The sequence below is a fragment of the Podarcis vaucheri genome (genome assembly GCF_965113315.1).
Source record: "Podarcis vaucheri genome assembly, chromosome: 3".
Classification (NCBI taxonomy): Eukaryota; Metazoa; Chordata; class Lepidosauria; order Squamata; family Lacertidae; genus Podarcis; species Podarcis vaucheri.
The window spans coordinates 74,371,591-74,383,714 of record NC_138761.1 but is presented as its reverse complement, the minus strand read 5'-3'; the positions used below and the strand labels follow the sequence as shown (position 1 = coordinate 74,383,714).

At 40.8% G+C, this 12,124-nt stretch overlaps 1 protein-coding gene across 1 annotated transcript in view; it reads left to right on the top strand.

The window, feature by feature from the left end:
• Window positions 1-12,124, top strand: part of LOC309528991 (uncharacterized protein) — a 56,269-nt gene that overhangs the window by 39,745 nt on the left and 4,400 nt on the right. Inside the window, exon 6 of the mRNA XM_082216706.1 lies at window positions 6,791-6,879. Coding sequence (XP_082072832.1) covers window positions 6,791-6,879 — 89 coding nt within the window. The remainder of the gene's footprint in view (window positions 1-6,790; window positions 6,880-12,124) is intronic.

Sequence of the window (12,124 nt, the reverse complement as noted above, 5' to 3'; positions counted from 1 at the left end):
TTGTTTTTCTGCAATACAGTTTTGTGTGCATTTGGTAGACAGCATCATTTAGCTGGCATAGAAGAGATATCATAAATACCACAGTTTTTATGTCAAGTATGATCAGACATGAACCAAACTATATGCAAAATGCGAAGCAGATCCCATATTTTAATGCTTGGAATAAGGTATAACCAGCAGTTACATAACTGATTATCTTATTCTGGACACAGCATTGCTTACTGTTGGAAGAACATTGCAACAGTAACATGCTAGTGGCATGTACATGAGTCAATTAATTTTTCACCATTTTTATGTATTAATTGCATATGTATTTAAATCATCCAAAGAGCCTGAAATATGCAAATTGTCTTTTTAAACCCCCCTTTATCCTCACAACACTTCACACAAAGCACATAGTTAAAGTTTGGAATTTGCTCTCAGAAGATGCCTTTTAAAAAGGGTTATAGACAGATACATGAAGGAAAAGGCTGCTATCAATGGCCGATGATGGTTAAGTTCTACCTCCAGTGACAGAGGTAGTGTGCCTCTGAATGTCAGTTTCTGGGAACTGCAAGCTCCAGCAGAATGATGTTGTGCTCAGGTCCTGCTTGCAGGCGTACCATAGGTATCTTCTCATAGGCTAGATTTTTTATGTTTTGTGAGGTAGCTTAAGAATGGGAGATTGTAGCTTGCCGCAGCCAGCCAGCCAGTGAGATTCATATCTGTTTGGATTTGATATCCCGCCTTTCACTCCCTTTAAGGAGTCTCAAAGCGGCTAACATTCTCCTTTCCCTTCCTCCCCCACAACAAACACTCTGTGAGGTGAGTGGGGCTGAGAGACTTCAAAGAAGTGTGACTGGCCCAAGGTCACCCAGCAGCTGCATGTGGAGGAGCGGAGACGCGAACCCGGTTCCCCAGATTACGAGACTACCGCTCTTAACCACTACACCACACTGGCTCATTACACCTTAGTTTTATCCTTGCTCCAACAAGTTCAAGGCAAGTTCTCTCCCTCGCTGAATCCTTAACATAACACAGTGAGTGCAGTTACTCTGCAAGACTGTGACTGGCCCAGGGTGACTCAGTGAACTTTATAGCTGAGTGGGGATTTGAACCTAGGTCTCCCTAGTCCAAAACTCTGCCTGCTGCAGGCCACCGTACTGTACACTGCATGAGTCCTCTCAGAAGGCAAGAATGATTCCTGCAAAAAGACCAGGAATGGATTCCCTAGTAGACATTTTTGAGTGTACATGGGCCTTCTGTGTTAATTGCAAAAAGAAATGTCCCTTAAGCCATCAGAAGTCTGGGAGACACAGCTCTTGCTAGTGGGAGACTTAAAATACCAAAAATGTCACTAAAGCCACATGAACAAACATTTCTTCTACCTGACAATCCTGTGATTGGAGAAAGGCTTTTCTTTCTTTCTCCAACCATTTTCAAGACAAAGAGCTCAAAATAATAACCTTTGTGCTTCATTTTGAACTAAAAGCATCTTCTTCTAGCACCCTACAGAGATGATTTATTCATGGAACGGCATAATAGGTAAGAGTAAAAATAGTTGAGGTGCCCTTTTGGCTTCAGTAAAAAAATAAAAATCAAATTAAATTGCATTTAAAAATAACTACTTTGACATTTAGTTTAGATAAATACTTTACCCTTCCCTGGCACCAGTCCTTCAGTTTAACTGAAACATATGCCGCTTCCATTTACATTATCTCTCCATCAAAGCAGTTCACATCTCCACTTTTAGAAATTATACAAACCACAGAGACATTTGAAGAGCCTGCTTCTTCCATAATGCACAGGCTTTAATATTTTGCCACTTCTATTACTGCCTTTTAAAAAATGGCATTTCCAGCAATTTAGTGACTATGCTGGTTGCAGAAATCAAAAAGATTTGGTTTGGTTTGGGCTGTTACTTTTAATGTGAAAGTACTTTAAGCTTTTGTATACCACAGTATTATATTTTTCTGGTTCTGGAAGGTCAGGATTCTAGTTTGAATTCCAAATTGCAGAATTCCAGCTTGAACTGGTGGTAGGTTACCCGGTGTGTTAGCAAAGTTTGCCATGGACTAACACGCATGTGGCAACCTACAGGCCACACACAATCATAAGGAAACCTGCAGCCTCTGGGGGTGCCTTGCTACTCACCAACATTCCTTCCATTAGTGAATTTTGATGCCTCCCCAGTGGGTTTGTGCCAAAGCCCACCCACCTCCCTCCCCGTATAAACCATGCTCCCTACCACCTGCCAAAGTGTTGTTTGGTGGTCTTGGAGCAGTGGGGAAAGAATGTGAGATTAGAGATGGCAAGCCATTCATCTAGGACTACTGAGACCAATTGGTGCTGATTATATTTTAAAATTAGTTATTATTTGAAAAATAGATATTAGAGTGCAGTAGGAACAATTAACACTGTGAGGGAGCTTTTAACAGGAGCAGCATAGGGCATCAATATTCCATATATTTGCCCTGGTTATTTAAAAAAACGTAATATGTACTATTTGCAAACAGCCAAACTAAGCAACATATTGTTAAGAATTTCAGCAAATCATTGAAGATAATAATGCCATGGGACTACGTTGGTTTTTCCAAATGACATGCAACCTGCCTTTCACCGTGCAACTTCTTTTTTAAATGGCCCACACTTTATTAATTTTTGACCAGGCTGTTTAACAACAGATATCTGTTTATATTGCATGGTGGCATCTAGCAGAACTGACTGTTCTGGTTGTATTTTTTTTAAATCTCCATAAGCAAGCACTAAGGAATTGCCTGAGAGCAAACTTTATACTTCAACATCTTTGCCTTGCAGCAAGTGATAACTTCAGAAAAGGCAAATAAATGTTCCCACCATCCTGTCCTCATTCTCTGACTACAGTAACTGCTCTTGTCTCACTGTAAAATTTGCCATGGCAGGTTACCTACTTGATTTGTCCACTGCACTTGAAGTGGTTGCTAAAAATAGTTATTCTCAGCCTGTCTTCTTTGTCAGTAAATGCATCCCCCGCCCCACCCCTGTCATTAGGAAAATACACGAAGATCTACAAAATGAGTAGATGAGGACTGGATTCATCAGCTAGTAACCATATGGTCTCACTCTAAATATAGAGTGATGATAATCAAAAGATTATGTGATGGGAGTCATTGCCTTAAAAATAAAGATAAAATACAATAAAAATAAAACACAACCACAAATAATCCTTACATCATTTTTGTCATCTTTATTTTATTATATTACGATATTACCAAAGACTTTTCTTAACTTGAGTGGTATCCTTGCCACTTTTATATCGTGTTTTTAACAATGAAATCGTATCTGATATACTTGAATTTTAAATTTTATGATTGACCTGGCTGCCATTGTATGTTCACATGCACCATTTTAATTGGATAGTTCGTTTTTGCCAGCCACTTGGGATATTTTCCAGTAGAAAGATGGGTTATAAGCAATTGTAAAGGATCCCTGGATGGTTAAGTCCAGTCAAATTTGACTGTTGGGTGCGGTGCTCATCCCCATATCCAAAATCCAGTGATTTAGCACCTCTACTAGGTGAGCCAGAGGGTGCCATATAATGAGGTATGGGGGAAAGAGAAAGCTTCCTGCTCCATAATTGTATGAGGTTCTTGTACACAAAAAGGTCTGAAAAGGGTACAAGGTAGGGAGCAGAGATCGCTTGGGGAACACTTGAACATTTCACTAGTCCTAAAAGGTGCTTCATTTCTTATAATTTTTTTACACAGAAGAACCTTCTGTGTAGGAAATAATGTAGGAAATATAAAGACAAGAACATTTCTGTTTCCATATAGTGTGCATGCATTAGGGAACCATGGCCATTTGTGGTTTCCTAGCACTTATACACATGTGCAATGTGCAATATTTACCTATGAAACTGCTGGGGCAAGTTGTCCAGATGTTTGGGTTGCAGCATCACCAGTCTCAGGATGATACTCTGCTCTACTTCTTGTTTCCATCTTCTGATTCCAGGGAGGGGAAGCTAATAAAATCCAAAACCAGTGTTTGGAGGTAGTTCTGGAATGCATGAGAGTCAGAAAACTGAGCTTGCAGCCAGGTAAAAGAGCAGTAGTGTAGCAGATTGTTTCATCATCATCATCGTCATCATCAATTTTTATTTGTACCCCGGCCTCCCCGGCCGGAGCTGGGCTCAGAGCAGCTAACATCATATAAATAATACAATATCTATCAATATCTATAGTTGTTGCTAGGTAGGATTATACTCCCTCTGAAGGACCAATTGCACAAAGGTGTTTTCGTGGATCCAGTGCTAACTGGAGAAGCTCAGTTGGTGGCAGTTTTACCAACTTAGGCCGGTATGCCAGGTGCAACTGTATCTGGAGAGGCCAAACAATTTCCTCAGTTATCCAGATTGGACCACTGCAATGAACTGTGCATGGGGCCACATTTTAAAATGGTTAAGAAAATTCAGCAGATCCAATTTCAGCTGCATGAGTTCTGTTGGGACCTAGACGGTCACAGCATGTGGCACCATTACTGTACCAGCTATACTGATTAATGTAGCATTGCCATGCTTTAATAAAAGTGCTGGTTATGTTTTTTGAAGCTGTACATGTTTTGGGTCAAAGCTATTTAAAGAACAGCCTGCACCCAAATCAATATGCCGGCAGTCTGAGGTCAACAATGGAGACTCTTCTGATTTGCCTACCACCAGAAGTAGTAAAACCAGAGGGTATAAATCACAGGGCATTTTCCGTGGTAGCCCCCCAGCTTTGGAACTCATTGTTAATTGGGTTCTTTCAGACTGCAATACTGCAGACTTTCCAGAAATATTAGGAGACTTGTGTCCCCCCCTTTTTTTTGGTAGACTTTTTCTTGAAGGACAACTAATTTGGAGGGATTATTCTCTGCTGTTGGGATTGTCTCTGTCTCAGTAACCTTGCATTGGCTCAATCTTTTACTAATTGTTGGTTTTTATTATTTTATCCATTAGTATTTTTGTGTGTGTGATTTGAATGTTTCATATATTATTGTTATTTGCTTGTTTAACTTTACGTTCTTGTTTGCCACTTTGTGAGAAATGATCTAAAAGGCAGGATATAAATTTTAAAAGTAATAAATACAAAAATATTACACTCTCACATATGTCCTACGCTGAAGGTACTTCTGTCAGGGAAAGCTTTGTATAGTGCAAGGCAAGGAAGCCTTTCAAAATGAATGATGATTCTAAAGTATTATTCAAAGTTTTCAGGAGCACTTTTTAATGGGATAATCTTTAACACTTGTAATTCATAAAGTAATATACAGCAGCTGAGATTGATTAATAGTCAAAGCAAAGTTGAGGCATGTAATCAATCTCAACAATTGTTTATTGAAAATACTTTTCAAAGTGACAGAAACTGTTGGTTTTTCATAGTAAACTATAAGATTGAAAGTGGGGGTTGTTTATTTCCATTGGCAGGGTTCAGAACTCTGTTGTCTATTGGGACTTCTTGGTTGTCTCAGATTGTAGATTACAGGGAGTCACCTTTTTAGATCCAACATTTATAGCAGGGCAATACCTTTACTAAGTTCAGTCAAAATGACACAAAATTGTGAGGAAACTATTGAGTTCTTAGATGTTAAGTGAAACATCTAAGGGGAATAAAAAAGGTGCAAAGGCCTATCTAATCCAGTATCCTGTTTCAGCAACCAACCACATGCCTTTGGCTCAGACCTCATCAGTGTATATCTGAAGATGTTTGCCCCCGTAAACATCATTTTATATTTACCTATATGTAGGTGTTGCTTACTGGCAGACCACGTGGACTGCATGCAAAAGCTTCCAGGTTCAATCCCTGGCATCTTCAGGTAGGGCTAGAAAGACTGCTGTCTGAAACTCAAGGGAGCTTCCGCCAGTCAATGCTGAGCTAGATATGGTCTGACAATATAACTCATGTTCTTATGTTATCAATTCAGACCTTAATCTGGGGAAGTTTTCTCCTTTTGACCTAGGTAGTGAAGCTGAAGGTTTTGTTCTTTGGATGAAGCCAGAGTTAGCTCAGATAGCTTTTGCAACATCATAAAGCTGCTTATGTAGGTGCGGGATTTTTGTTCTCTGTGTGTATCAGCAGAACACGCATAAGCCCACCCCACCCTGTTACACCCCATTATGCCCCCGTTCTGCCCTCCTCTGCGTCCAAAATGACCCACCCATCAGCGGTCGGTTGAACACACACAAAATGATTGCCACCTGTACTAAAAATTATTATCTAGACCAGTGGTTCCCAATTGGTGGTTTGCGGACACCAGGGGGTCCGTGACACCATTCACATAAAAAATTCCATAGAGATATCAAAATTTTCAAAAGTAGGGGGTCCATGACTTGGCTTTTGAAAAATGGGGTCCGCAGTACTTAGCTAATTGAGAACCACTAGTCTAGACCCTTATTTCACTCAAGGACATTTTCAGAGCCAACTGATATTTTGTGTCATTGGGTAAACTACAGAATTTTGCAAAATCTATGGTGATTTTGAAAACAATCAGCCTTAAATGTACAGTGGTACCTCAGGTTAAGTACTTAATTCGTTCCGGAGGTCCGTTCTTAACCTGAAACTGTTCTTAACCTGAAGCACCACGTTAGCAAATGGGGCCTCCTGCTGCTGCCGCACCGCCGGAGCACAATTTCTGTTCTCATCCTGAAGCAAAGTTCTTAACCTGAGGTACTATTTCTGGGTTAGCGGAGTCTGTAACCTGAAGCGTATGTAACCCGAGGTACCACTGTAGTACATTTTTTAATGGCATGAACCTTACACAGATCTAACTGTAGACAATAAATTGTTTGTAACCACAGGTTATCCCACATGGAGAGTATTTTCATGGACATCAAAATATAAATCCAGCCAATTCAATGAGGCCTGTGTGAACATTGTGATGCAGAGGGTAAGTTTATCCAGATGCACATCTGTATCTACATTAGCTGGGACACTACGTCTAGGCATGAGTTTTTCTTACTGGATTTGTTGAGATTGGGGCAATGGTCATATACTATCTCACACTATGCTACTGATTATGTATAGTGGACAAGATAAACTGTCTTTAACATAGGAATGGTAAATCATGATTAAATGCAACTTATATCGTTCGGTCCCAGCGCCTGCCAACCTAGCAGTTCGAAAGCACTTCCGGGTGCAAGTAGATAAATAGGGACCGCTCACCAGCGGGAAGGTAAACGGCGTTTCCGTGTGTGCTGCACTGGCTCGCCAGATGCAGCTTGTCACACTGGCCACGTGACCCGGAAGTGTCTGCGGACAGCGCAGGCTCCCGGCCTATAGAGTGAGATGAGTGCACAACTCTAGAGTCTGGCAAGACTGGCCAGAACGGGCAGGGGTACCTTTACCTTTTTATATACTACACACTGCCCAGACCCTAAATTTCCTCCCTCATTGCCTTTGGTACAGGAACCCCAGATATGGAATAGGTTGCCCAGAGCCTTCTCTATTGTTGAGTGTGGGGGTTTTTTTGTAAGTGAATAACCTTTCATTCACCCATATTTTTTCATTGTGTTTTGAGTCTGTGCTGTAAACTGTTTATACTGTCACTGTTGCAAGGTTTTCTATTTAACATTTTTTGCTGTCTTTTACTGCTTATTGTTGATTTTCATTATCATTCTGTATAATTTTTAATATTGCCTTGTTTGTAAGCCATCCAGGGATTATTTATTTATAAATGAAAATTGTGATTCCAAGTCTTTCCCACTATTTTTCAGAAGTATGATATAGGAACAGCCACCACAGATTTTAGTTTCTTTTTTGACTCACGCCTCCATTAGCATGATGACACACTAGTTTGTGACTGTGCTGAAGCCATTGTTCAGGGTGAGTTTAAGGAGAAATTACATTTTCTAGAAAGACTTTTTCCTTTGCAGCATTCCATAAGTCCCAGATCCTAGTGTATGTTATTTGGTTTGATGACACATCCTAATGTAGTCTGTTCTAGATATAGTAGATGGATGAAGAAAGTATGTGTATTTGAAGAAGGAACCTTTTTTATAAATTAAAAGAATGAGGTGCAAGGGATTTCAACCATTAAGACATGGCAAATAAAAATTACAAAGGGAAACAAAGCAGTGGAATAAAAATTAACTCTTGAGCTTGACAACCTAGAGAATGGGGAGAATAAAAATAATGTGCATATGAAAAGAGTTAGAGAAGGAGCCAAGAAAGCTTAGTGACTTTTATACAAAAGTGGCTCAAAGAAATGTTAGATTATGATAATCATAGGGAAAAGGTTCATGCTCATTATTTTGCCAGCATCATGGAACTAGATCCAGAGGTTTTGACTGGATGCTATATAGGTAAAGGAAAGGTTCTGGGGAGAAAGCCAGAGAGAACAATTAATTGTCCATTATGTGTCAGAAAATGACTTTTGGAAATATTTTTGCCTTTTGATTCTTAAACCAAGAGGGGGACTAGAGAACAATGGAGCACCAAGAAAAATTAGTTCATTGCAGATGGAGTTTGATTTCCTTTGTGGTGTCTGCCTGCACAGGAAAAGAAAAAAGGAGGAATACAGATGAGAAGAATCTTAAATATACAGAAAAATAATTTATTTCTCTTTGTGAACTTGGTGACACTACATAGCCAACAGGGAAAACGTCTCCTAATTTCAGTACTGGTATTATAAAGCCAGAATGACATATGAAAATGATTTTTCTTATATATCATTTTATAATCCCAATCCGAACCACCTTTACTTGGAAGAAACTCTTCATTTCGTTTAGTGGAATTTACACCCAAGTAGGTTGTTTAGGACTGAAGGCTTAGGTGCTAAAAAAGACAGAACTTTTTTAAGTGCTGGAAACAGTATTGTTGAATTGCCATTGCCCCACCATACTTTCTTCTTTCTTTTTGTCCCACCATAGTTGTTGATCAAGCTAACTTTTCAGATTTTGTAGTGCTTCCAGGGATGGGCTGGCCAATTTTCCCCAATTTCCCCCAATTTTCCCCTTTGGGGTGCAGCAGAAATTTTACCTCAAAAGGGATATTGTAGAGTTGGAAGGGGTTCAGAAATGGGCAGCCATAATGATAAGGGTCTGGACCTAAGAGAAAAGGTTGCAGCATTTGGAACTTCTTAATTTTAAAGAAAAGGTGAGCAAGAGTGGCATGATAGAAGTTTATAAAATTATGCATGGCATGGAGAAAGTGGATTTTCCACAGGCACCTTGTTGGCCACTGAGAACAGGATGCTGGACTATATGGGCCTTTGGCTTGATCCATCAGGTTCTTCTTGTGTCCTTACGTTTATAATTATCTCTGTGAGAGAACCAGGTGGTGGACTATATATGCAATTTGCCTGATCCAAGCAGGCTCTTCTTATGTTATTAGGTTTAGGTTGGTTAGGATTTAAAAGGCTGGAGAGTCAAGCGTAAGGGGAATAGGACTTGTGATGTGATGTTTTTCCAATTAAGTAGTTGTCGTTTCATCACTTTCTGTGTAAGGGGTTGCCTTATACTGAGACTTGTAAATTTTTCCTCTGTCTCTCTCTATGCTCCTCCCCACTGTGTTTTATCTTGCCCAGGGCAGCCCTAAGTGACTTATAACCAACAGGGAAGCAAAACCCTCCACAATACAGTAAAACTGGAGGGGGGGGTGTGAAATACATTAAAAGCATGCCAACCAATTCTAAAAGGCCACAAATAGTTAAAGGCCAAAGACATGGTTATAGAGGAAAGTTTTTCATAGAAGAATTGGGACTCAGATGGTCATTTAGTCTGATTCCTTTCAATGCAGGAATCTTAACTAAAGCATCCATGACAGATGGCCATCCAACCTCTGCTTTAAAACCTCCCATGGAGAAGAGCATCACCTTCTGAGGGAGTAATTTCAGCTGCTGAACAGCTCTGGCACCTAAAGATATGTAATGATGGCGCCAAGTGAGCTTTATGCTTATTCACTTATTCAGTTTCTTTCTCAACCGATGGTTTGTGATTTCCTTACATCTTTGCATTGCAGTCTGCTGGTGCTGCTATTAAATGCAAAGTCAGTTCCTAACAAAATCTCATTCACCCATGATTCCATGATGGATAAAAAGGCTGACCTGGCTTGTATAACTGAAAGGTGGCTTGACGAGCTGAGGGCATAGTTTCTCCTAGTTATGCCCTCCTACTTAAGTGCTCAGTTCAGTACCAGAATAGAGTCAGAACTGGCGGCGGCGATGGAGGGTTTCTGAAGTCTCACTGTCTTCAGGCTTCTTGTCTGTTTGAGTGCAGTATGGAGTATATGTATCTTGTGTTGAGTGACCAGGACAGGTTAAAAATTCTGCTGGTGAATCACCTGACAGAGGCAGTATTGGATAAGGTGTTGAAGATTCCCAGGATGGTTGTTCTGCGCTGGGGGGAACCTAGTTTTCATGCTAAGGTCACCAGGTCCTTGATGGCTCTGGTCTTTATGGGCGCCATTACAATCCTGAGCTATTCCAACATGTCTTTAGCCCAACACATAAAGCAAGATACACCTGATAGTTGTTTCTTGGCCACACAGGAAGCTAGTAATCTGAAAATGGGGGATTTTGCATTATTATGATTGAACCACTTCCGGTTGAAATCTAGACTTGCCTTTCCCCTCTGAATGCATGGGAGGTCTATTAATGTGATTCACACTCAGATGCTTATGGACACTGATGGACTCCAAAGGGCTTTTTGGGATCTTCTGGTGAGCATGACAGGCACACTTGCCTTAGGTCTTTACATGTATGAAATAAATGTCAGTAAGGTCATAATGGAACCTCTTTATAAATGCCTCAGCTTTTATATGTTTTGGAATCTGACTGTGGAAGAAAAGCAAATAGAAATACAAAGCAAGGGGCCCAGAAAGGACCATTGCTAAATGGAGTTGTTTGGGGAGAAAAGTCAAAACAAAGTGAGCTTGATTAATTTTCTGCATTACTTAGACTAAAAGCTGGTCAAAATAGGGCAGGAAAGTCTTGTACAGCACAATTTTACTAAGAAGTCCTACTGAGCTCATTGGAATTTGCAATGTAATCCTATCCATTGTCTGCTTATAAGAATGTAAACTGAGTTCTGCTGGATTATACCAAAGCCCTACCTACTCTAGCACAATCTAGAACCAAAACCCTGTCTAGAAGCACAGGTTCTGCAATAAATGCCCATCTTGAAGTACCCCTTTTCTTTTAGCAAGCCCACTAATGATCTAGAGCCCTTGCCAGATCTGCAGCTGCTGATAATATAATATAATATAATATAATATAATAGCCTAAATAATAGAATTGCAGAGATGGAAGGGACCTCAAAAAATAATCTAATCCACACCCTAAATCTTTGAAACCATGTTGATCTACATACATATTATATTATATTATGAGTGACAGGGTTGCTGACATAAATATATATAAATGAAGCAATAATGTAACATATAAATCTTAGAGACGACACACAGGTAGAAAAAGTAGTCGTGATGTTACATATAAGGGTGTTGCAGTTATAGTGAGCAAGGAATAAAAACAAACTAGTGCAATTAAGATGGGGCTAAAGTCTGTTGCGCCGGTCAAGGCATCGCTGTGGAAACCCCTAGTGAACTGATGTAAGGCGTGGGCACAGAGCTGACTTTGTAACCGGATACCGGGCAGAGTAACTATGCTGCCAGAGAACACTTCAGCAGAACCAGCGGCAATGTGGTGCCTATTTAAAGGTAAAGGGACCCCTGACTATTAGGTCCTATTTAGGTCCATTAGGCCTATTTAAACTTGAGCGCTAATAAATGACTTCCCACCTAGCACAGTTAGCATGGACGAATACTACGATGTCGTTTTTGCGGCAGAACAGCCCCGCCTTTCCCGCCTGCTCGCCCGCCAACATTTCGGGACAGGTTGCCGTATTAAAAAAACGACAACGCGGAAGTAGCTCGAGGGGGGATAAGGGCAAAGGCTTCGACCGCTGCTATAGAGCATGCGCCGTTCTTCCGAGCATGCCCAGTACCGACGACGGAGGCGCCCGCTGCCCACTCTTACGGTGCACCGGCTGCGACGGGAGCAGAAAAAGCAGCAGCGGCTGCCGCGGCGACCGGCCTTTCCTCGCAGGATCTCGGATACATTTCTTCCCTTCAGTAGCTTGGAGGACACGGGGAGCCCAAGGTGTGGAGGGTCGGAGGAAGGGGACAGCTAAGTAGGG